At 34.0% G+C, this 27,614-nt stretch overlaps 1 protein-coding gene across 5 annotated transcripts in view; it reads left to right on the forward strand.

Moving 5' to 3' along the window:
- The window catches only part of LOC116812285 (connector enhancer of kinase suppressor of ras 2), a 173,123-nt gene that overhangs the window by 35,243 nt on the left and 110,266 nt on the right, over window positions 1-27,614 (forward strand). For all 5 annotated transcript variants that reach the window (XR_009214309.1, XM_058441493.1, XM_032757989.2 and 2 more), the window contains 2 exons: window positions 7,042-7,175; window positions 12,024-12,235. Coding sequence is in view for 4 of the 5 variants with exons in the window: in XM_058441493.1 (XP_058297476.1) it covers window positions 7,042-7,175; window positions 12,024-12,235 (346 nt within the window). In the remaining variant the exon portion in view is untranslated. The remainder of the gene's footprint in view (window positions 1-7,041; window positions 7,176-12,023; window positions 12,236-27,614) is intronic.

Raw genomic sequence — 27,614 nt, forward strand, 5'->3', positions numbered from 1 at the left:
AAGTTTATCCTAACATAAGGAATAATGATTTTTTAAACTTATAAGGAATCGTTTTTATCTATACAAACAAGCTTATCTATCCTAAGGTAGAAGATTGTCAAAGAATATCACGTTTTAAATAAAGTAGTAGTTTTATTTCTAAAAATACTAAAAGCATAGCGATTTCCAATATTGATTAACTACAATGATGAATTTTGATTTGGATTTTCTTTTGAAATTCATTGATGAAATTATAGCCAAATAAACAAAAGCATACAATTCAACTTCATACTCACAGAGCAATTTCATTAGTACATTTCATTAAACTGGCAGCTCTTTTGATGAATTCCTGATTTCTCAAATATTTTATGATAGAACATAAGGACTTAACCATCCCTTAGTCAAATACTACAAGCAAATTTAATAATATCTGGAAGCTTTAATTCTGTTGTCATTTTCGCCCATTTGTAAAAAGCAGAGATGTCTCATCTGAGATAGAATCTCTTATTCTAAGAAAACAAACCAGGGATTCCTTGCTTTCTGAGAGCTGCTTTTCAAAACATCTTTTTAGTGGTACTCTACTAATTTCCTGCATTTTGGTAGGCATGGTGATTGCTTTTCATCAATTTCTTCTGATTCAATGAAAAAAAAAACTGAGAGAACTGTGGATAAGGTATATTTTTAGATGTTTGTGGTTTTAAATTAATATGTGTAGGCCAAGAGCATAGATGGGTGGTGTCCTTTTCTTCTTATGAGATATGTATGGAAGAATTATCTGGACACTGCCAGGAATGTTCCTTAGAATCATCACTGGGAATCGATGACTTTTAAAACATTTAAAACCCCAGCTTTTTTTTTTTTTTTTTTTTTTTTTTTGGTGAGGATGCATCTCAGAAATGATCACTAAAATCAGTGCTGGAATTCTCAACCTAATGACATATATTGTTCAAGACATTTTTATATAAAATAACATCAAGCTGTAACATTATAATTATGTTCCTAAATTGTATTCTCATTTATAAATCTCTCGTATTGATGCCATAGTTACTTGTATGATTTTGTGATTTTGTGTTTTTCCATTTAAATTTTATTGTTTAGCATTACCTTGATGCCATTTTTACAGCATATTTAAATAACTTTGAGCAGAAAATAGAAAGAAAAGAGTCATAGTAGTTGATTTTGTCTATCAACTGGTATAACAACCAGTTGTTGTGTAACTCCAGTTGATGTGTAACAACTGGAGAATGTTGATTGCATTTGATTTCAAATACATGGAGATATGAATGGTTAAAGTCATTCTGGAAAAATCAAAATACATAAGTAACAATAAAATTTAATATTCAAGTTGCAGGTCGTTGTGACTGAAAAAAAAACATTAGTGACAAAAAATTTATCTGTTTCTGAGAGTTTTGTTTTAAGGAGAGCAAGAACTAGTATTAGGCATGGCACTAGAGAAGAAAATTAATTTTTAACTAAAAATGTAATTGGGCTGACTGGGAGCCAGAAGCAATTGTATGTTTTACATACTCAAATGAGTAAATACATGCAAGTAATTGTCAAATTTTAGCCCACCAGTGTTTAAGCAAATCAGTCAAAGGATCTAAGTCACATTTGTATTTTTGAGCCACATGCTTTCAAGATTTTAATAGTGGCTACAGATAATCACCTATAATGTAAAAATTGTCCATTCTTTCTTTAGTTAACATCCCCAAAATGATGTTTACTGTAATTTGAGAAAATGGAAGTCCAGTTTTAATGTTGCAGTTTAATTATGCCCATAAGACTGGACAATGCAGAATTAAAGACACTAGTGTCAGCCTCAGTACAATGTGCAATATTTCATGATTTGATGGAAAAAGCCATTTTATAGTGTGACTCTTAAGTCTTTATTAGTTATATGCTGTATAAGTAATACATGTTTTAGGCATATATATCTGTATTTTTAAACCTAGGTAGATATGGTTTTCTGATCAAATCTGTGGTCGGAAAAAAACACTTGTTTTCTCTGTATTCTGACAGGAAAGGAAAAATTATATGCTTATTAAAAGGATACTCAACCCTTTTGTATTTATAAATTTGCATTATAGAAAAAGCTGTGAAAGAACTGAGAGTGGGAGAATTTTGAATATATGTATTTCCCTTGCTTCAGTTCTTTTCAAATAATTGACTACTTATGAAAAGCTTGGCCAGAAAAAAGTATTCCCAATAATTTTCCAAATTAGATCTAACCTTCTTTACACGGTCAAGAAACTACAAAATTATATGTGAATTCTTGCCGCTTAAAATTCAGGATACATTTTCTCTGAAGCATTTGCTTAGATTATTAAGAGAGTCAATATAAAACAATGTTCTTGTACTAGTGTTGGGAATTAAAAATGTGTTTGAACTGAGTAAGGACTTATGTGAATGTTCTGTGTTAGAATGATGGGGTATTGTGATCCATTTGAGTCTGTGTTTATTCCCAAGAGCGAATAAAATAAATGGCCAGGTTTTATACTTGATGTAATTATTTGTATTTCGGTGGGTATTTCCCCCCTGGAAGGCAAAGCAAGTTCTGTGTGATCTTGGCATTAGTGAATTTTAGCGCTAACTACATAAATGTGTAATGCACTGTTTTAATCTTTAACGCTGGAGTTGTCTTTATGTCACTGGTTTCATTCAAGCTCTATCAAAGCTGGGTCACGTACTAGAAAGAGGGACAACTAAATTAAGATATGCTTGCCCAGAGATGTTAAAATGTAAAATGTTTTGGGGAAAACCTCAACATCAAATGTAGTTTCTTAAGTATAGAAGTTCTTTTCTCATGGTCTTTAAGACTATAGAGATTTCGCAGGTACACCAATACCTTCCATATGTGCTCAGTTACCTTAGAGATGTTAAAATTGGGGCACACAAAGAAAAGACCTCAGCAATCAGAGGCTTTAAAGTGAGACCCCAACCATCAGAGGATTTCAAGCTTTAGCTTACAAAATTTTATTTTACAACAATCACAATCTTCCAATGATGTTTAAGCTGGATGAGTAGGATATTATTGCTAAAGTTATCACTCGTAATTCAGAGGAAAGTTTGTGTCATACCCTATTTTGTGACACAATTTTAAAGTGTACATTCAAACTGACAGTATGAAAAATATAAGTTTTACCTAGAAGATTTCTAACAGTAGCAAATTGACAGTAGTACGTTATCACTAATTGACCTAAGGTTATCAATGTATGTTTGAAGAGATACATATGATCATTTTATTTGGGATTTGGACATTTTAAGAGATGCATGCCGGTGCCCCCAGAAATCTATAATAGACTTGTTTTACAAGAGTCACAACATACATGCAAATGTGTCTTCCCTGTTGGAGCCTCATTGAATATGTGGAAGGAGAGCTTCATCTCAAAAGGACCATTGACATGAAAACTAAATGGTATGACAAGGTCCTTCCAGAAAACAAACCCCTTTGGATGGGATCAAAAGTGGATCCATGTCATACTTGATTACATACCACAGAAGATCAAGTTATGCTGAAGCTTCATGTTTACTTTAAATAACAAGATGTAATCCTAAAGCAGTCCGCTTGTATTGTATCCATTTTATCCATAAGTGTTGATAGTTCCTAATTTTCTTCCCATTCATATTTTGTCAATACCGGAGAAGGTCAAAATGATAAAAGAATGTTACCCTTTAATTCTACCTTTTTTCTTAAATTGAAATTTCTTTGTAGTGCAACAGTAACTACTTTTCTTACACTGTATTATAAACAAATGATTATAAGTAAATGTTGCCAGGATAGGAGAAGCTATCTTTTTGTATTATATCCTCCTCATTAGATTTTTTTTCAATCTAAGGAATATGCCTATTAAAACCTCAATGCTGAAAGAATTCTGTGTTTTGAGTTGAGGAAAGCTAAATTTGTTACTTTCTGTGCATTTTCACAAACTTAAATGGCTGTTGGTGATAGGTGTATTTTTAATGCCACTTGTTACAACTAGGAATTTCTCACTGATAATTTTAGCTAATTACATCATTTATTCTGTACTTGATTTAGTCAAATTTTACTTGTCTTTCTAATGTTCTTTAATGCCTTTTTCATTCATTTAGTCATTTGATTTTTTATTCTTTCAATTTTTGTCCAAAGTTAGAAAATTTTTAGAGATTATAATTTTAAATTATCACAAAGACCCCTTTGGGTTAAGTAGTTATTTTTATTTTCCCATGAAGGTTGTACTTTACTAAACTTTATTTTTCCATTGCTTAATGTCTAGTTTCTTTAATATGAGTCTCAAAAAGAATGTTTATTATTTAGCTTGGATTAGCTTGTTAAAAAGAGCACAGTTAGTAGAGAGAAATATGCTGAATATATCAAATATTTACAATGAGCTTTACTTGGTACAAGGCATACTGATGAGCCAGATGGTATTTCCATGATAAACCAGTTGAAATATTTTCTGTGACTTACCAGTCAATAAAATAACAAGCCAGATGAGTTAAGCAATAGGATTGACTAATTTCTTTTTTCTCTGAAGTAATATTTTTTCCAACTAGTTCAATTAATTGAACCAGCTTGGCATAATCAAACTTGTTATGTATTTAAGCATATTTAAGAGTCTTTTCCCTCTGTGTATGTGCTAATTTAACTAATAACATTAACTGATGACATTGATAGGAACTGTTTGCTAAAAATAGAAACCTAGAGAAATAGCAGTTTGAAGGAAATTGAGGGCTAATAATTACATTTCTTGGAAGGGAAAAGACACAAGTACCCTAGGTAGACAATTCTGGTAATAGTCCAGGCAGAAGAAAATATTCCCTTGGTCATTACCTCACACTTCAGGTGTATCTATTTTAAAATATGCTTGTAACCATTGACTACTACTATTTCCTTCCTTCCTTTTTGTTTGGGGAGAAGAAGCGTAGGTACTAACCAAGAAAAATTATCTTTAGTTCTGTAGATGGTAAAAGGAAAGAAGAGAAGTCCTCAAAATAGAAATAGTGACTCCAGGAGAGAGGAAAGACAATAAAAATTTGAGTTTGATTATGTTTAAATGCTTATGTTTTTAGAACTTGATTTTAAGTTCATTTACAGTGTTAGGATATTTTAAAGTAAGAAAGCTATTAGAGCGTTTAAAAAGCATACTGAGTATTAGTTTTTCTCTCACAGTGTATCTGTTTAAAAGAATTGGAAAATAATATCCTGTTAAATGAATGTTTTCTTTGCTACATTTCTATTATGGTGAACTTTTGGTCAGATTTATTGTTTAGCATCATCTGTATTTAAAACCAAGATGTCCTGACAGAGAGGAAAACAGTTATAAACAGAGTCACATCACAGTGACTGTATGTATGTATTGTTGAATCTGCCATTCAAGGATTTGTTGTAGAGGCATGAAATGCATCCTTAGAAATAAAATAGTTATTTATTTCCTTGGGATTTATGGTATTCATCAGTACAGGTGACTGCTATGATTACCTGTATAATCTCAGGATTTCCCATTGCCTCAAGTTTTGTTTCTAAAAGACAGGAATAGTTGAACTGGACCCTATTCCAAAATTAGCATAGCAAAACATAATCTTTACTGTGTAATTTTATAATAGCTTACAATTCTTCAATTAACATGTAAAACTTCTGACCTTTTTAAAAATATCATATAAGGTGGAATATTGTAAACTCCCAAATTACATTATCATTCCTTTTCCCTTTCTCTCTCTCTTTCTTTAATTTCTACCTCACTACATTAGAATTTAACTGTCATTTTGGTAGGGTGTATGATTTCAAGCTATTAAGGTGAGCTGTGTAACAGGGAAGGTCAAAACCATGAACTGAGTCCTAAATTATGTAGCCTACCCCAGTGACTTAACATTGTACTTTCCATTGTATTTATGCTTGGCTTTTTAAACAAATTTTGTTTATCTGTACAAAAGTATTGTCACAATACAAAATAGTTGTAATATGCCACTTTTTGAGTGTGTAGCAATGCATATTAAAACAATAGAACTGTGAGTCTATATAAATATGCTAAGAGAGTTTTCATACTGGCTAAAATGGCAACATCTTGTCATGTGAAGATACAGTTCATTTGTGATCATTATTTTTGTGTTTGTGATTGCATTAAAATTTTTATTTTTAATGTGTTAATTGTATGCATAGCTAATGATTAAGATCTGTAAGATAAACATAAAATTTGTGAATTTTAGTTTCACTTCAGGATAATTTCACAAACCAGTAGATTATTTTCAAATGCTGTGAAGCTTGGAATTGGGAGTGCTCTTAAGTTAATGCATCCTCATGTACTGTTTAATTCAGTATATATATTATCTTAACTTTAAGAAAACAACCTCCTATTTAATACTTAAATACAGGCCTGAAAATGAGATCTATATATGCAACTAAAGATTATTTTAAATGATGGATAAATGTGTGTGCCTATGAATGGTGAAATGATTGTGTTACATAATTGCCATACTTTTGATGATGTACCATAAAATGTCTTTGAGAAGACAGCTATGCTTATTTTGACAGGAAAAAAATATGTTTTTCTAGCAAATACTCTCGTATTGGCCTTTCATACTCCCACTTTTGTAACCTTTTCTGACCATCTGTAACATTTTACTAACCTAGAAATATGGTTTGTCTTTATTGGGAGAAGATCTGAAATAGCTTTCTCATACATCAGTCAGGATGTGAGTGAGCTAATTCTTTTGAGTTACTCATCATTATTGTCCTTTTAAAGGTGGGATTCTGACAAAGTTAATTTAATTTAAATAAGTTTCTAACTGTGAGATAAATCTTCCCATTTTGAAACACTGCATGGTATTTTTGCTTTATAAGTAGTATTTCGGTGTTTATACCATAGATTAAGGTGAGTTGGGAGTGAAGTGGAAACCTTTACCATACTGTTTGTTTTTGGAGATTGAAAGGAATATCCATGTACTAAACAACATGTTTCTTGATTTCAGCCAAGTTCAAAAACTTTGCAGAAATAGATAATTTTAAAATGATAACTATGTGTCATTGTTGTTGTTGTTTTGTGTGTTGTTTGTGTGCGTATGTATTTTCTTTTTCATTTTAACCAGCCTCTTATACCTAGAAGTCCCACAAGCAGCGTTGCCACGCCTTCCAGCACCATCAGTACACCCACCAAAAGAGACAGTTCTGCCCTCCAGGATCTCTACATTCCCCCTCCTCCTGCAGAACCATATATTCCCAGGTATAAAACTATCACGTTGTCCTAGGCAGCTTCTAGCTAAAGGTAAACCTAACAGCATATAAACTGCAAAGTCAATTCTCAAGGAACACCTTGAATATTTTCTCATAGTTAGGAATTCTGAACACATTCTGCAAAATCATTCCCTTTATAGAGAATGCATGTTGGTTAATACTAATATTAACTAATTTGTATACAAATACTTGCTGTGCATTAAATATTTTATACTATCTCATAATAGGAAAGAAGAAGAAAGTAATACTAAATAATAGTTAGGGTTATTTTAATAAGTAAAGAATAAGTGAGGCTCTTTGGCTAAAAAGCCCCAGAAAATTTCAGGTTACTTTGAAGCATTTCATACATTTTTTTTTTAAAAAAAGGAGAAAGCTATAGATAACTTTTATGCTTTCTTAAATGTAAGTAATGAGGAAGATTTTATTTGATAATGGTGATGAGGGAGAATGTCTTTTTCCCCTAATAATCCTGTGTCTGAAATTTTTATTTCATTAAATCATTAATGTTTCTTTCAGGAAGTAGAGTTTACAAGGGAATGAATTACCCCTAAAGTCTATTTTCTAGATTTCCTGAGGCTGTATCTCTATTTCATTTATTGATTCTTATTTGAAACTCCTTGCAGATGTGGAAGAATACAGCTTTATGTCATAATGCATTCTTCCTAAAAGCATTCTGATATCCAGCCTTGTGAAATACAAAAATTATGGAAAAGGACTAGCGCTAAATGGGGATCATTAATACCAATCACAAAAAAACTTGATTCAGTTTTTAAATTAGTTCTGCATTCAAAAACAATAATTTAAGGTCTCTTGTTTTCAAGCCATAAATAGTATTAAATTTCTTTCATATATAAAAGAACTGAATTCCTTGTGTTTAATTTCCATTATTCTTTAGTACACTTAGTATTTCAGAAATCTATATTCTATTAGATATGATGGTTTACTGACATTATGTGATCTAAATGCTGCATGGCAATGTGGTTTATCTGCAAATACTGTGTTGTCATCTAGTAATATAACTGTAGTCAGTTTTATGTACATTTTAGTTCTTTGAGAATTAAATATAGCCATTGGAACATAACTTACAAGATATAGTTTACTAAGCTGGCGTTTCATAAATCTAATATATAATTTACAGTCGTGTTCAATTTACAAGCAAATATGCAAATCCATCCAATATCCTACTAAAATGCAAGTTGCATTTTAATTCTATTAAGACATTGTCAGATTTTCCACATACTCTTGCATGAGGAGCAAAGTATGTGTTCCAAACAGGAAGTGACTTTTTATGATTTGTTTACATTTTATTTGGAAAGATTTTTATTTCAGTGCAAATAATTATTTAAGAGGCTTTATTCTTCAGAGGGCTACATATACAGATAAACATCAAAAGATTATTTTTATCAAATCTCTGTAGGTTTAAAATGTTCTTTCCTCTTGGGTAGTGAGGAACTTGTTACAAAGAAAGTGTCTCCTCCACAGAAAATATTTAAAATGCACTGAAGAGGATAAAAGAGTAAAATGATCCAGTTTTGTCTTCTGAGTGTAGTGGACGTATTATAAAGGCTATATATTGAAGCCAGTAAAAAGCTTGAAGATGCTATTTAAAAATATTAGAGAATGTGAAATTGAAATATCAACATAATGACCCTTGTTTTGTCAGTATTGCTTGAAAGCTCCATACTTTTCTGTAAAATTCATAGTGTTTACTATATCACTGTAACTGATTCTTAGTTGGTCAGTATATAATTTAATAGAATATTCTAAATACATTTTGAGTCAAATTATTACTTACCCAGTCATAAAATCTTTCGATATAGGAGTCAGAACAATCCATGCATCAAAGCCCCTTTGAACTACAGCCTTATATAAATGTCTGCATTTTCTGGCTCGATGTTAAGTTGACAGTCAAAACTTTTTGCAGTCGTGGTTATTTTTATAGATACAGCCTTGGCACTTTTTTCCTATTTTCTCATTTTGAAGATGAATGTGATGGACCTAGTTTAATTCTTCTGAACATTTTTCCCCGTATTAAAAAGCTTTGTTTATACAGGATAGGCATTTTGGTGGTATGTGAACATTTATGTTTGATTTGGATTGCAAATAATAAAACCTCTCTCATCTCAAAAAGAAAACAGACTTGAAAAATGATAGGACTAGTTTTCAAATTAGGCAGAATTTTTTTCATGTGATTACGATTTTTGAACACATTTATTCCAGAAAAAAAGTTATTGCAAAAGTGCCTTTTTCTCTAAAAGATAAAACACTCATGTATGTGAAGTGAGTGAAATTTGGTTGGCATTTTATTATATGTCTTATGACTATACACAGTTTCATTATCATTATATATAGTACATTTCTATACTTAACAAAATTTCTTTTTCCATGATGAAAATGAAGAATTTATAGGTCTTTGAACAACTATAACATTTAAGCACTAATTTCTCCTATTAACTCTACTGTGTGTCATTAAAGTTACTGCAGTAAAGCAATGCTCTTTTAATGCTTCCTTAAATCCTTTCTAGAGCAAAGGCACAGATTTATTACTTACGTGCATTAACTTACAACATTAAGAAAGGTGTAAAAACTCTTTACATCAGAATGAATTAACACATTGAGTTCTCCAGGGACTCATGACATGAATATATACATTAACACACACACACACATACACATACACACATTTACATACACAATACATGTATCTACTCATTCTACTGAAAAGTTTGGTTTTGCTTGGTACTTTTCTTAATTCAACAGTATTTTACTGCATTCTATATAGATTTGTTTTAAAAATCTACCCTGTTGATATAAGGTCCCTCCTTCATATTATTATAGAGTAGGAAATACCATCCCTTTCAATTTACTGCCACAAGATGTTTCCATATAAATATAGTATGTGTATTAATAGGGCTGAATCACCCTCTGATTTCAGCTGTATTAACATTCATGTCACAAGCCTCATAGCTTGAGGTCTGGTCCATTTACAGATAGGCATAACCTTACTCCAGTGCCAAAATTCATTAGGGCTGCTTCCAAGCTAGTTACAGTGTCAATTTCTTTTTGATAGTGGACTAACCGGGCAATTTGTTCAGGGAAAGTTTTCAGCAAGCTGAAATAAAATTCTGCCTGGATTTTATATTTATTTCCTTCATGTTGCCTAAGAACTATCTATATAGTTCTATTTTGGTAATAAGCAATACTTTTATTTTAGAAAATAAAAGAGTAAATTGTAATGTAAATGGCAACAACACCTTGTGATGGGTTAAACAGATAAGAAAACTCACTGATAGTCTGGAGAATGTTGTTTACTACTTTCTACATATTTCAAATACTGGGAGTATAGTTTTCTACATTTGGACAAACCTAATCTAAACATTTACACACAGAAGCAGAAATGCAGGCTTTTGCCAGACTGGGGCTCATATTTTAGAATTCACATTACTTTTATAAGCTCATCACCATTTTATAAGGTATAATAGGAATTAATTAAAAATTTGTTCTTTTTATCTGTCTTGTTATAATTTAGTTTATTCTATGAATTTAAGATTTTAGTCTTATCACTTAACATAAAATTAAATTATTTTTCTGGTTTGACAGCATTTATTCATGGCACTGTTTAGGGTAACCAGAAACAAGAACAAGGAAGAAATTTAACTAATGGTCCACAAGGGGGGAAACATTGCATTTACATTCATAGTCATGTTCTAGAAGACAAGCTTTTCTGACAAAAAGTTCATAGGTAATCAGTGAAACATTTCATAAAATAAACAAGATTCAATTTAACAAATCACAAATGCACTATTTCTATCAAAATGGGCTTAATTTGGGCTTAATTACCTATTAGAGTGTGTGAGTAATAAGTTTTAGGGAGCCCATAAATTATTAGAGATGTTTTTCTCTAGAATCCTATAGAAGAAAAAAATCAACTTGCCATCACCCTAAATTCCATTCTTAAACTCTGTATTTTATCAAATTAGTTTACCTTCTCTCCTCAAGAAACATTGATGTATAATGAAATTTTGATATATCCATTTAGAATGAGTTCTAGGAATATGTCTTTTTACTCTTAAATGAGATACGTAGAATTTGAATACTGAGAATAATTCTTTTAAGGTTTATTTTAAATTAATAACATGTTGTTTGAATTTCTTATAGTACAAGTTTATACCATTGCTAATTTGATTCCTAAGGCCACAGTGCTCCTTATGGTAGTTCTTAAATATATTTTTATTTTTAAGCAGTGCAGATTTTTACCAAGAATCAATTAGGTAAACTGGCAGAAGAAAACATTATACTTAAGTTAACATTACTACCATTATACCTACTGTCTTGAACACTAAAAACAATTTATGTGCTAAGGTAAACTGGCAGAAGAAAGCATTATACTTAAGTTAACATTATTACCATTATACCTACTGTCTTAAACACTAAAAGCAATTTATGTGCAAAGGTAAACTGGCAGAAGAAAGCTATATACTTAAGTTAACATTACTAACATTAGACCTACTCTCTTGAACACTAAAAGCAATTTATGTATGAAATGGTACAGTGAAAAATGGACTTGGGCAACAGTTAAAAGTTTCATGGCCTATTTCAAATTCTGTCAGTTATTAGCTGTGTAACATTAAGGCAAGTTGTTTAGCCTTTCTGAGACTCACCATTTTGTTTTCAGCAAAATAAGAATAATTACAAATTGCCCTATAAATCTCAAAGAAAGTTTGAAAAGGTCAGGAGATATATTGTATGGGAATAAATTATTAGTATTTTAGACCCTCGGCCATTTACTACCCTAACATGTTTCTACATCTTTTCCTTTACTCTAACCTTTCTTTAGGGATGAAAAAGGAAACCTTCCTTGTGAAGACCTCAGAGGACATATGGTGGGCAAGCCAGTGCATAAGGGATCTGAATCACCAAATTCATTTCTGGATCAGGAATATCGAAAGAGATTTAATATTGTCGAAGAAGATACTGTCTTATATTGCTATGAATATGAAAAAGGAAGATCAAGTAGTCAAGGAAGACGAGAAAGCACCCCAACTTATGGTAAGAGTTCTTCTTTTATGTTTATATAAGAATATATTTCTGGCATGGGAATCTCAATTTCCTTTAATAAGTTTTTGGGTTGTGAGAGTTACTTAGGAGCTTTTGAATCTTTATAATTGATCTGTCTCTCTCATGTGCTTCTAAGTGGAATTTCTACAATATGAGACATTATATTAAAAATTATTGTAGATTTTCAAAAGATAAGAAAGAACAGTAGGTAACATTTTAGCTCATAATGATTTATAAAAATCTTTTTAGCATCACATGTATTTCTTGTGTGTTAGATGTTGCCAGTCTGGAAAAATTCAGGTGTTTTTTTTTCTTTTTTGTTTTTTTAAATGAATACTTATTGTTAACATGACTTATTTAAAATAAAATTATCTCCATATTCCTCAGGGATTTTAAGAAATATAATTTTCTGGAGAAATTCTCACCTCAGTTTTTATATTTTTTAAAGAAGCTGTGAAATTTATTTGACATTAGAGTGGAAGTGGATTTTAAATAGAATGGATTGAACATACTGTATTTAAGGCAAAAATGGACCTAGAGTTATGATGGGCACAGGATTGTTTTAATCTTTGATTCATGACCGAAAAAGTAACCCAGTCACAAATACTTAAAATTGTTATAGTATATCCGAAAGATTTGCAGATAAAGTTGCTTAAAGTAGTAAAGCTTGTGGTTCTTTTGCAAGAATGAATGGATTTAATTGAAAGTCTCTGCACCTCCCTTTCCACTTTTCAAATTAATCATTTTTAGAGAGGAGCTTATACTTTGAGGAAGGACAGCATCCCTGCTAATTAGTTCAAACTTGATCAATGGGAGCTGAGCAGAAGCAAAGTTGTTTTTAGCTCCTCCTTTCTATTCATACACCTCACTTGTCTGTCATGGCCATATGCCTCCCTCCTTTGGTCTCAAAAGAGCAGTCATCACATATCTTCATATACATGTCTTATTTCCTTTCAGCTCTTTGGTAATAAGTATGAAAGAAAAATTTTCCCCAAAATGATCCTAAAGAATAGGAACCATACTTATCTTACTTTGTGTTATTCTCTGTACATGTGCTTTTTAATCATAAGAATAAATAATATATTTTAACATAAACTCCTCAACTACACTACTCTAGTGGCAATTAAACTGTTAAGTATTGAAGATATTTGAACCTTTACTTTTCTCCTCTACTATATTGTAAACCTACAATATAGAGTATAGAGGCCTGTAATCTTTGCTATCCCTACCCTTGCCCCATGAAATAATATGAAATTTTTATTCTTATTCATTCATTCCACAAATACTAATTGACTGCCTATTACTGAATAGGCAGTAATGTATGTCAACTCTTCTTTGTTTGTGTCCCAGTATTATCTGGTTGTTCTCTACTTGTGTTGAAGTAGATAATTAATGTTTAATTTAAGAGAAATTATAGTCACCAAATGAAAGTGATTGATTACTGATGACTTTATTTTAAAAAATGTTTACTAAGTTCTTACTTGAATGGCTATAAATTGGTAGTCCCTTCGGACTACAGTTTAAAGCCCCTAATGCCATCATGTGCCACAAATCTCCCCCTACTAGAATGGAATACTTTTTTTTTTGAGACGGAGTCTCGCTCTGTCGCCCAGGCTGGAGTGCAGTGGCGCGATCTCGGCTCACTGCAAGCTCCGCCTCCCGGGTTCACGCCATTCTCCTGCCTCAGCCTCTCCGAGTAGCTGGGACTACAGGCGCCCGCCACCACGCCCGGCTAATTTTTTTGTATTTTTAGTAGAGACGAGGTTTCACCATGGTCTCGATCTCCTGACCTCGTGATCCGCTCGCCTCGGCCTCCCAAAGTGCTGGGATTACAAGCATGAGCCACCACGCCCGGCCAAGAATAGAATACTTTTTAAATATTAGAAAATTTAGATAGCCTATAAATACTTGATATCTTTTTGTAAACAACTTAGGAGAAAAGAAATATGTACATACTTAGAAGGGAGAAGTAAGCAAAGTTATTTGTTTCATTCAGTATGGCTTTTAACTTTTTTAAATTGACACATAATAATTGTACATATTTATGGGATACAGAGTGATACTTTGATACATGTATAGAATGGGTAATGATCAAATCAGGGTAATTAGCATATTCTTCACCTTAAACATTTATCACTTCTTTGTTCTGGGAACATTCGAAATCTTCTCTTCTAGCTATTAGAAAGTATATAATAAATTATTGTTAACTATAGCCATCCTATAGCGCTCTAGAATACCAGAACTTAACTTCTCTCATGTGGCTGTAATTTTATATCCATTAACCAGTCTCTTCAAAATCCCTCTCCCACTCACCCCTCCCATTCTCAGCCTCCAGTAACCACAGTTCTACTCTCTATGAGCTCAAAGTTTTTAGTTCCCACTCGTGAATGCAAACATGCAGTGTTTATCTTTCTGGGCCTGATGTATTTTACTTAACGTAATGTCTTCCAGGTTCATTCATGTTGCAGCAAATGATAAGATTTCATTCTTTTTTAGAGCTGAATAATATTCTAATATATATATATATATATCACATTTTCTTTATCCATTAATCTGTTGATAAACACATAGGTTAATTTTCATATCTTAGCTATTGTGAATAATGCTGCAATACACATGGGAGTACACATATCTCTTTGACATACTGATTTCCTTTCCTTTGGACCTATACCCAGTAATGTGAATGCTGAATCATATGGTAGTCCTGTTTTTAGTTTTTTAAAGACTCTCCATACTAATTACTATAATGACGGTACCAATTTACATTCTCATCAATATTGTATAAGAACTCCCTTTTCTCTGAATCATTGCCAGCATTTCTTATTTTTTGCCTTTTTGATAATAACCATTCTAACTGGGGTGAGATGATATCTCTTTGTGGTTTTAATTTGCATTTCCCTAATGATAAATGACATTAAGCATTTTTATATACCAGTTGGTCATTTGTGTGTCTGCTTTCACGAAATATCTATTCAGATCATTTGCTCATTTTTAAATAAAAATATTTCTTTTATTGCTGTTGAGTTGTTTGAGTTCCTTGCATATTCTGGATATTAGTTCCCTGTCAGATGAATTGTTTCCTTTGCTCTACATATGATTTTTAGTTTGATATAATCCCGTTTGTTTTTTTTCTTTTGTTGCATGTAAGCCTTAGCCATAAAAATATTTGCCTAGACCAATGTCCTGAAGTATTTCCCCTGTGTTTTCTTCTAGTAGTTTTATAGTTTGGGGTCTTATATTTAAGCATTTAATCCATTTTGAGTTGATTTTGTACATGGTGAGAGATAGGGTTCTAGTTTCATTTTTCCGAATATGGATATCCAGTTTTCCCAGCCCTAGTTATTGAAGAGGCTATCCTTTCCCCAGTGTATGTTCTTGTTGCCTTTGTCAAAAATCACCTGGCTGTAAATACGAACTTATTTCTGAATACTCCATTCTGTTTGATTGGGCTGTGTGTCTGTTTTTATACCAGTGCAATGCTGATTTGGTTATTACAGCTTTGTAGTATAATTTGAAGTCAGTCAGTGTGATGCCTTCAGCTTTGTTCTTTAAGTTCACAAATGCTTTGGCTATTTGGGGTATTTTATGGTTCCATACAAATTTTGGATTTTTTTTCTATTTCTGTGAAGCATGTCATTGGTATTTTGACAGGGATTCCATTGAATCTGTAGATTGCTTTGGGTAGTATAGTCATTTTGACAATGTTAATTCTTCTAATCCATGAAAATGTGATGTCTTTCCATTTTTTGTGTTCTCTTCAGTTTCTTTCATCAGTGTTTTGTAGGTTTCATTGTAGAGATCTTTCACTTCCTTGGTTAACTTTATTTCTAAGTATTTTTTGTAGCTATTATAAAGGCGATTGCATTCTTGATTTTTTTCAGATAGTTTGTTATTGGCATATAGAAACACTACTGATTTTTGTATGTTGATTTTGTATACTGCAACTTTATTGAAGTTCTTAATCAGTTCTAAGAGTTTTATTGTGGAGTCTTTAGGTTTTTCTATATATAAGAACATGTTGTCTGCAAACAGGAACAATTTGACTTTCTCTTTTCCAATTTGAATGCACTTTATTTCTTTATCTTATCTAATTTCTCTGGTTAGCATTTCTAGTACTATGTTAAATAGGAGTTGTGAAAGTGTTCATCCTTGTCTTGTTCCAGTTTTTAGAGAAAAAGCTTTCCACTTTTCCCCATTCAATATAATGTTAGCTGTGGGATTGTCATATCTGGCCTTTATTGTGTTGAGGTGCACTGCTTTCTAATTTGTTGAGAGTTTTTATCATGAAGGGATGTTGAATTTTATTAAGTGGCTTTTTTGTGTATCTATTGAAATGTTTATATGGTTTTTGTCCTTTATTCTGTTGAGGTATCACATTTATTGATTTGCATATGTTGAACCATCCTTGCATCTCTGGGATAAATCTCATTTGATAATGGTATACAATCTTTTTCATGTATTGTTAGATTTCATTTTCTAGTGTTTTGTTGAGGATTTTTGCATCCATGTTCGTGAGGGATATTGGTCTGCAGTTTTCTTTTTTAGTTTTGTTCTTGTTTGATTTTAGTAGTAGGCTACTGCTGGCCTCATAGAATGAGTTTGGAAGAATTTCCTCCTCTACTATTTTTTTGGATAGTTTGAGAATACTTGGTATAAGTTATTCTTTAAAAGTTTGGTAGAATTCAGCAATGAAGCCAGCAATAAAGTCATCTGGTCCTGGGCTTTTCTCTGTTGGGATCATTTTTATTACTGATTCAATCTCATTACTAGATAGTGATCTGTTCAGTTTTTTTATTTCTCCTTGATTCAATCTTGATACATTATATGAGTCCAGGAATTTATCATTTTCTCTAGGTTTTCTAATTTGTTGGCTTATAGTTGTTCAGAATAGTCTCTTATATTCCTTTGTATTATTGTGGTACCAGTTGTAAAGTTTCCTTTTTATGTCTGACTTTATTTGGGTAATCTCTGTTCTTAGTCTGGCTAAATTTATTTTGTTTACCCTTCAAAAAATCAACTCTTCATTTTGTTGGTCTTCTGTAGGTTTTTTTTTTTTTTTCATCTCTTTCATTTAGTTCTGCTCTAATCTTTATTATTTCTTTTCTTCCACTAATTTTGAGTTTGATTTATTTTTGCTTTTCTAATTTCTTTTTTTCTTAATTTTTTGAAGTGCAATGTTAGATTGTTTATTTGAAATCTTTCTGCTTTTTTGATGTAGGCATTTCTTGCTATAAACTTCTTTCTTAGTATTGCTTTTGCTGTATCCCATAGGTTTTTGTATATTGTATTTCTGTTTTAATTTGCTTAAATAAATTTTTTAATTTCCTTTTTAATTTCTTCATTGACCCATTGGTTGTTCAGAAGCATATTGTTTAACTTCCATATAATTGTACAGTTTTTAAAGTTTCTCTTACTATTGATTTCTAGTTTTATTTCATTATGATCTGAAAAGATACTTGATAGAATTTCAATTTTTAAAATTTGTTGAAACTTGTGGCCTAACCTATGGTCTATCCTGGAGAATGTTATTTGTACTGATGAGAAGAATGTATATTCTGCGGCTGTTGAATGAAATGTTCTGTAAATGTCTGTTAGGTCCATTTAGTCTATAGCGCAGTTTAAGTCTGACATTTCTGTGTTGATTATCTCTCTAGATGACCTATCTAATGCTGAGAGTTGGGTGTTAAGTCCATAGCTATTATTATATAGGGGTCTATCTCTCCCTTTAGCTCTAGTAAGGTTTGCTTTATATTTCTGGGTGTTCCTGTGTTGGGTACATATATATTTACAACCGTTATATTCATTTGCTGAATTGATTCCTTTGTCATTATATAATGACCTTCTTTGTCTCTTTTTACAGTTTTTGACTTAAAGTTTATTTTATTTAAGTATACCTACTGATACTTGGTTTGGTTTTTTTTGCATGAAATATCTTTTTCTGTATTTTTACTGTCAGTCAGTATATGTTTACAGGTGAAGTGAGCTTCTTGTATGCAGTATAGAGTTGGGTCTTGTTTTTTTTTTTTTCTTTCTTTAATCCACTCAGCCAGTCTATATCTTTTGATTGGGGAATTTAAACTATTTACATTCAGGGTTGTTACTGATAGGTGAGGAATTACTCCTTCGTTTAGGCAATTGTTTTGCTTATTCTTTGCGGCTTTCTTCTTCTCTTTTTGTTTTATCTTTGCAGTTTGGTGGTTTTCTGTAGTGATAAGGTTTGATTCATTTATCTTTCTCATTTGTGTTTCTACTCTACCAGTGACTTTTATTCTTTTGTGTGCTTCCATGATGGAAATTACTGTCTTTTTGCTTATAGATGTAGGATTCCATTAAGTATTTCTTTTAGGCCTGGTCTAGTGGTAATGAATTCCCTCAGTCTTTGCTTGTCTGGGAAAGACTTTATTTCTCCTTCATTGCTGAATCATGGCTTTGCTGGATGTAGTAGTATTAGCCAACAATTTTTTTCTTTCAGTACTTTGAGTATATCATCCCATTCTTTCTTGGTCTGTAAGGTTTCTGCTGAGAAATCCACTGTTATTCTGATGGAGGTTCTTTTTATGTGATCTGACACTTTTTTCTTACTGTTTTTAAAATTTTTTTCTGTGTCTTTGACTTTTGACAATTTGAATATAATGTGACTTGGAGAAGACTTTTTTGGGGTTGAATCTGTTTGCGGTTCTTTGAGCTTCCTGTATGTTTGTATGGCATATTGCTTGCAAAACTTGGGAAGTTTTTAGCTCTTATTTTGTTAAATAGTGTATTAGTCAGGGTTCTCCAGAGGGACAGAACTAATAGGATATATGTATATATGAAAGGGAGTTTATGAAGCAGAATTGACTCACACGATCACAAGGTGAACTCCCACAATAGGCTGTTTGCAAGCTAAGGAGTAAGGAAGCCAGTAGTGGCTCAGTCCAGGTCCCAAAGCCTCAAAAGTGGAGAAGCCAACAGTGCGGCCTTCAGTATGTGGCCAAAGGCCTGAGAGCCTCTGGCAAACCACTGATAAAAGTCCAAGAATCCAAAGGCTGGAGAACCTGGAGTCTGATTCAAGGGCAGGAAGCATCTAGCATGGGAGAAAGATGAAAGCTGAAAGACTCAGCAAGCCAGCTTATTCCACCTCCTTCTGCCTGCTTTTTCTAGCCACACTGACAGCCAGTTGGATGGTGCCACCCACATTGAGGGTGGGTCTTCTTCTCCCAGTTCACTGACTCAAATATTAATCTCCTTTGGCAACACCCTAACAGACATACCTTGAAACAACACTTTGAATCCTTCAATCCAATCAAATTGACACTTAATATTAACTATTACAAATAGGTTTTCTATGACTTTGCCCATTTAATTTACTTCTGGAACACTTAAATTCAAATGTTTGGTCACTTTATGGTGTCCCATTTGTCATGTAGAGTTTCTTTATTCTTTTTTATTCTTTTTTCTTTCTTTTTTTTCTGACTGGATTATTTCAAAAGACCTGTCTTTATATTCAGAAATTCCTTCTTAAGCTTGACCTAGTCTATTGTTGAAGTTCTCAGTTGTATGTTTTTATTTCATTCATTGAATTCTTCAGTTTTAAGATTTTTGTTTGGTTCTTTTATATGATATCTGTTTTTGTTGAATTGCTCATTCGGATCATGAATTGTGTTCCTTATTTTGTTGAATTGTCTGTATTCTCTTGTATCTCTCTGAGTTTCCTTAAGATCATTATTTTGAATTGCTTTTCAGGCATTTCATACAGTTTTTTTTTTCCTTTGGTGTATATTGCTAGAGTTGTGTTCCTTTGGAAGTATCATATTTCCTTGCTTTTTCATGTTTCTCATGACCTTACATTGATAGCTGTGCCTCTGGTGAAGCAGTCACTTCTTTTAATTTTGTGGGTTCACTTTCATAGGGAAAGATATTTTTCTGCATTTGCATTCTATAGTGTCAGTTGGGTAGGGTGCTTTGTTTTGGTTGTGTGTGTGCACAGTAGTGTAGTCTCCATATGATATCTTTGTCTATAGTCACTCTTGTATTCTCCAAAGTTGTTTCTTTTTTTTAACTTTTGAACCTGAAACAAATATAACCTTAATGTAGATACTTGTAGATACTTCACTGGAGATTCCTCAGTACAAGACCTGAAGATTGTTTCGAGTAAATAACAGTTTAATGTATTTACCTTTTTAAAATTAAATGTTAAATAATAAAACCTATATGTCAGGCACAGGACTGTGTGGCCATAATTTTCCCAACAATTTATTTGTTAAGTCATTCAACTAATACTTGTATACATAAAGTCAGCCAGCCACTGGGACACAAAAATGAATAGAACCATAAATCCTAATTACCCAAAGGGAAGAAACAAATAAATAGATGCATCACAGTCACTTCAGGTAAGTTGGAAGGTGTGCACCAAGTGCTGTAGTAGCCTAGGAAATAAAGCCTCATAGTTTACCTTGGAAGTCAAATGAGTACACATGACATTTATGCTGGGTTTTAAATGGTGAATAGCCATTTCATCCAGGGTTTTTAAATGCTAGTCATCCCACCAAATACCTGGTACCTTCTCCAGCCTATGTCTGAGATCTGAAGGTTTGTCTAAATATCTCAGCCCAGACCCTAACGACCCCAACAGAAATAACTTCAAACCTTCATAAGCAATAATCAATGACAACTTTTTTATTTAACCTATAAAATAGTCCCATTACCTGGACTCCCAGGCACAACAATATTATCTTGTATTTGAAATAATGATAACGAAAGTATGTAATCCTGCTTAAATATATTGTTTAAAAAAAAACTAAAGTACAGAAAACTACATACTTGACGTTTTCTGGAAATAATGGTAATTTAATCTCTTAGCACTTGTGTGATACCTTAAAATGCACTATGTAAGTCTTTTATCCTTAGAGTGTTCAGTTTCTGTTCTTGGTCACAAAAACCCTTACCTTGAAGTATGTGAATTTAGCCACCATTTCTCTCCTATTAACTTCCCAGATCATCTGTATACTCGAAGAGACTTTAGAGTTAAGATTAGAAGAATATGGATAGGATTTTGAGAAGCAAAAGAGATATGACACAGTTCTTCGTATGTGCTTTCAGTTGAATGTGTATGTAGTTGCTATATTTTCCTTGTACATTCATATTCTAAATTTAGATATTTAATAGAAAAATAGGGACACTGTTATTAAACACAGTGACAAAGAAACACAGATGTAAAGAAAAATATTTGAAAATATCTGGTTTTTTTTTGAGATGGAGTCTCACTCTGTTGCCCAGGCTAGAGTGCAGTGGCACAATCTCGGCTCAGTGCAACCTCCACTTCCCGGGTTCAAGCGATTCTCCTGCCTCAGCCTCCCAAGTAGGTGGGACTACAGGTGCACGCCACCATGCCCAGCTAATTTTTGTATTTTTAGTAGAGACGTGGTTTCACCGTGTTGGCCAGGGTGGTCTCGATCTCTTGACCTCGTGATCTGCCCACCTCGGCCTCCCAAGGTGCTGGGATTACAGGCATGAGCCACCACTCCCGGCCTGAAAATATCTTAATAGTGGCTTTTAAAGTATGTTGTTTAACGAAGGTTCTTATGTTATACCATGGACCCTCTAGTTGTTAAGAATGAGTTAAAAGAAGTACAGGTATTTACCCTAAGCAATTAAACAAATACAATATGGATTGACAGTAGATGGCATTTCTAGAAAATAAGTAAATACAATAAGCCCTCATTTAACATCATCTACAGGTTCTTGGAAACTGGGACTTTAAGCAAAATGATGCACAGCTGATCCCAATGCCATTTCCTTCAATGTCATTTTGTTATAACAATGAGGAAGAAGATGGTTTTGTAATCTGTGGTTTCACTTTAAGTCCCAGTTTCCAAGAACCTAGAGACAACATTAAGTGAGGACTTACTGTAATACCTGTTGAGCTTTCAGGTATGCCAAACACAGTTCTAAGCATTTAAAAGGCATTAATCCATTTAATCCTCACAACAACTCTATGAGGTATGTACTAATAAAATATTTGTTTTACAGATGAGAAATCTAAAAAACAGGTTAAATAACTTACCCAACTAGTAAGTGATAGAGCTAGGATTAAGTACTCATGGATATTTTTTTGACCCTTACCAGTGGTAATGCCAGCTAAATGTGATGAAAATAATTTTTTAATTGTAGGTAAATAATTTCCAAAAATTACATTCCTCATTCTAAATTCAAGAATTTGATTCCAGCAAGCAGAACTAAGTCTGATTTTATATGTTCTTGTGTATGTTGTTTTGGATTTACTAATACTATAACGAGCATGCATTTACATAGATATGAACCTGACAGGCCTTAGGAAAAGACTGCTAAATTTAGATGTAAAATGAGCAACAATGTGTTATGTCCTTTTTAAATCAGAGAGTATAAAATAGATTTACTTTCCTAAAAAGATAGACAAGAATAACTTATGGAAACATGGATACCAGTAGCAGAAGCAATCTAGATTAGTAGTTGCTGGCATTGGCTGTAGCATCAGCCATAGTTGGTAATTTTGTCTGCCATCTAATTATTCCAGTGTGACCTTGGGGATGTTACTCTGGGCCTCAGTTTTCTTATTAGATGAATATGATAATATCTGCCTTGTAGAGTTTTGTGAGAATTTAATGGTAAGATATTGTAAATTGCCTCAGTGCCCAGTATGTTGGGTGTTTGTTTTCATTATTGTCATTATTACATAGAAGCTTTAACATGGAAATAGAAACAGGGAAAAGGTGACATTAAATCATTTTAACTATATAGGGTCTCATTGCTCAGGCTTCAAAGGCAAAGGCTCAAATTTGATGAGATCAGTTGCTTGGCCACTTTTCAAAATGGTAATATTTCCCATCAGCTTTTCCATCTTGCTGTACATGGACTCCTTGCCCTTGCTATTTCATCATAACACATTTCTATGCATAGAAACGTGCTAAAAGGTAGACACAGTTGGCTGAGTCCCTTTGTGGCCATGAATGGTCATATTTTATAAGAATAGGAGGAAAACATATCTTTTAACAATAATATAACCAAATAGTATTGGTTTGAAGGTAGGAATCCAGACCTTTTCTGATTTATTGAAAATCCAGGACCTCACAAAAAGCACAGGAATGAATGTAAAGTTGATATTTTAGAAATTATCCTCATAAATGTTATTTGCACACATTGTGCATTGAGGAAAATTAATTTCTGTAACATTATACCTGAACATTTTCTACCTGAGTAGTTGGGACAAGAGAAAATCAAATACCATGTCCTTTTTATCCACATAAATAGCAAATGGCTTGAGTGACGTATAGCAGTATGATGAAGGGCCTATGGGCAATGACATCATAAACTGAGTTTTATCAATGTGAAGTTAGGATAGCATCTGTAGGTTCCAGGGTCTCTCTGTCCTGTGATTTTAAAATGTAAGTAGTCTTTATCAGTTAAAAGTTCAGCTGTCATTAATCAGCTATTCTGGAGACAAAAGAAAATAGGATTCTACCCATGGGAAATTTTTGTGTTCGAGTAAAATGTACGATTTCCAAAGAAGAACTAACCACAGAAATAGAAATTAGTGATTCAAAAATGAAGAAATATGGGATGTGCACTATATTCATGGGAATTCTTATTCCTTTAGACTTATTTAATAAAGTTCATAAAGACTACATGTTGGTTAGCTTCACAAAATAATTTTGAGCATCAAGCTGATGGTGGTAAGAAACCATGTAATTGATGGAAAAGCAGTTCAACAATATTTTGACATGGAAAGTAGTCTGTTTCTAATGTAAAACTTGGAGAAATCGTCTAAGGAAGGCATTCTTCCTTAATTTGTGCAATTTTTCATGGTTTTTTATGAGTTAATTAGTAACATATGTCAAGTACTTAGAAGAGTTCTTTTTTTTTTTTTTTTTTTTTTTTTTTTTTTTCTTGCCCTGTTGCCCAGGCTGGAGTGCAATGGCACAATCTCGGCTCACTGCAACCTCCGCCTCTCGGGTTCAAGCAATTCTCTGCCTCAGCCACCCGAGTAGCTGGGATTATAGGCCTGCATCACCACGCCTGGCTAATTAGCAGAGTTCTTGCCTCATAGAAAGTACTCAAGAAGTGATGCCTTAGATGGTATAATAAATGCTTGCTGCTCATAAATAAAAATGTCCCAAAGATTTTTCAAGTCTCCTGTGGAAGGACTTAGTAAAGGACAAAGTGTCTACAAGTCTTTCCATATGTTTGGTCACTCTACCAAGCCAATAACTGGCCATTTAAATTATAGCAGTTAAATGAAATATGAGTAGAGCTTTTTGGTTTCTTTTGGTTTGATTTTGCAAACCAAAGCAGAAGGAAGATCTTTCAAATAGTTAATAACACTGCAAACTGCTCTTATCCAAATCCTCTTAAGCTCCAGTATAAAAATCATCAGCTCATATGCTGGATTAGAAGGGCCTAGTTATAATCTTTCAGCATCAGGAATCTGAAAACAGTTCAGCCCCCACATCTTTTTAAAGTTTTTGATTAGTTGCTTAAAAAATGGAAGAATAGTATATTATATAAAATAAATAAAATGGTTGGAGAGCCTTAAAGAAATAAACCTAGGAAGAAAAGATTATTCTGAAAGAATTCAAGGTACTAGGTAACAGATAAAACAGTAAGATTAAGAAAAAGAACTTTTGGTGGCTGGCAAGATGGCCAAATAGGAACAGCTCCAGTCTGCAGCTCCCAGAAAGATCAATGCAGAAGGTGGGTAATTTCTGCATTTCCAGCTGAGGTACCCAGCTCATCTCACTGGGACTGGTTAGACAGTGGGTGCAGCCTGTGGAGGGTAAGCAGAATCAGGGTGGGGCGTTGCCTCACCCTGGAAGTGCAAGGGGTCAGGGAGCTCCCTCCCCTAGCCAAGGGAAGCCATGAGGGACTATGCCATGAGGAACGGTGCATTCTGGCCCAGATACTACGCTTTTCCCATGGTCTTCGCAACCCACAGACTATGAGATTCCCTCAGGTGCCTACACCACCAGGGCCCTGGGTTTCAAGCACAAAACTGGGCGGCTGTTTAGGCAGACACCAAGCTAGCTGCAGGAGTTTTTTCATACCCCATTAACACCTGGAATGCCAGTGAGACAGAACCGTTCACTCCCCTGGGAAGGGGGCTGAAACCAGGGAGCCAAGTGATCTAGCTCAGTGGATCCCACCCCTACAGAGCCAAGCAAGTTAAGATCCACTGGCTTGAAATTCTCACTGCCAGCACGGCATTCTGAAGTGGACCTGGGATGCTCAACCTTGCTGGGGGAAGGGGCGTCCACCATTACTGAGGCTTTAGTGGGCAGTTTTCCCCTCACAGTGTAAACAAAGCCTCTGGGAAGTTCGAACTGGGCGGAGCCCACCATAAACTCGGCAAAGCCGCAGTAGCCAGACTGCCTAGATTTTCCTCTAGATTCTTCCTCTCTGGGCAGGGCATCTCTGAAAGAAAGGCAGCAGCCCCAGTCAGGGGCTCATAGATAGAACTCCCATCTCCCTGGGACAGAGCACCTGGGGGAAGGGGTGGCTGTGGGTGCAGCTTCAGCAGACTTAAACATTCCTGCCTGCCAGCTCTGAAGAGAGCAGCAGATCTCCCAGCACAGCGTTCGAGCTCAGCTAAGGGACAGACTGCCTCCTTAAGTGGATCCCTGACCCCCATGCCTCCTTATTAGGAGACACCTCCCAGCAGGGGTTTGACAGACATCTCATACAGGAGAGCTCCAGCTGGCATCTGGCGGGTGCCTCTCTGGGATGAAGCTTCCAGAGGAAGGAACAGGCAGCAATCTTTGCTGTTCTGCAGCCTCTGCTGGTGATACCCAGGCAAACAGGGTCTAGAGTGGACCTCCAGCAAACTCCAGCAGACCTGCACCAGAGGGACCTGACTGTTAGAAGGAAAACTAACAAACAGAAAGGAATAGCATCAACATCAGCAAAAAGGGCATCCACACAAAAACCTCATCCAAAGGTCACCAACATCAAAGATCAAAGTAGATAAATCTACGAAGATGAGGAAAATCCCCAACACAAAAGGCTAAAAATTCCAAAAACCAGAATGCCTCTTTTCTTCCAGAGGATCACAACTCCTCGCCAGCAAGGGAACAAAACTGGATGGAGAATGAGTTTGACAAGTTGACATAAGTAAGCTTCAGAAGATGGATAATAACAAACTCCTGAGCTAAAGGAGCATGTTCTAACGCAATGCAAGGAAGCTAAGAACCTAGAAAAAAGGTTAGAGGAATCGCTAACTAGAATAACCAATTTAGAAAAGAATAATAAATGACCTGATGCAGCTGAAAAGCACAACATGAGAACTTTGTGAAGCATACACAAGTATCAGTAGCCGAATCAATCAAGCAGAAGAAAGGATATCAGAGATTGAAGATCAACTTAATGAAATAAAGCATGAAGACAAGATTAGAGACAAAAGAATGAAAAAGAATGAACAAAGGCTCCAAGAAATATGAGACTATGTGAAAAGACCAAACCTACATTTGGTCTTGTTTGGTGTACCTGAAAGTGACTGGGAGAATGGAACCAAGTTGGAAAACACTCTTCAGGATATTATCCAGGAGAACTTCCCCAACCTACCAAGACAGGCCAAATTCAAATTCAGGAAATACGGAGAAAACCACAAAGATACTCCTCGAGAAAAGCAACGCCAGTACACATAATCATCAGATTTACCAAGTTTGAAATGAAGGAAAAAAAGGTTAAGGGCAGCCAGAGAGAAAGGTCGGGTTACCCACAAAGGGAAGCCAGTCAGACTAACAGCAGATCTATCTGCAGAAACCCTACAAGCCAGAAGAGAGTGGGGGCCAACATTCAACATTCTTAAAGAAAAGAATTTTCAACCCAGAATTTCATATTCAGCCAAACTAAGATTCATAAGCTAAGGAGAAATAAAATCCTTTACAGACAAGCAAATGCTGAGAGATTTTGTCACTACCAGGCCTGCCTTACAAGAGCTCCTGAAGGAAACACTAAATATGGAAAGGAAAAACTGGCACCAGCCACTGCAATAACATACCAAATTGTAAAGACCATCAACACTATGAAGAAACTGCACCAACTAATGGGCAAAATAACCAGCTAGCATCATAATGACAGAATCAAATTCTCACATAACAATATTAACCTTAAATGTAAACAGACTAAATGCTCCAATTAAAAGACACAGACTGGCAAATTGGATAAAGAGTCAAGACCCGTTGGTGTACTATACTCAGGAGACCCATCTCACGTGCAAAGACACACATGGGCTCAAAATAAAGGGATGGAGGAATATTTACCAAGCAAATGGAAAGCAAGAAAAAAAAAGCAGGAGTTGCAATCCTAGTCTCTGATAAAACAGACTTTAAACCAACAAAGATCAAAAAAGACAAGGGTATTG

Source organism: Hylobates moloch, unplaced genomic scaffold, assembly GCF_009828535.3.
Source record: "Hylobates moloch isolate HMO894 unplaced genomic scaffold, HMol_V3 SCAFFOLD_7, whole genome shotgun sequence".
NCBI classification, from domain to species: domain Eukaryota; kingdom Metazoa; phylum Chordata; class Mammalia; order Primates; family Hylobatidae; genus Hylobates; species Hylobates moloch.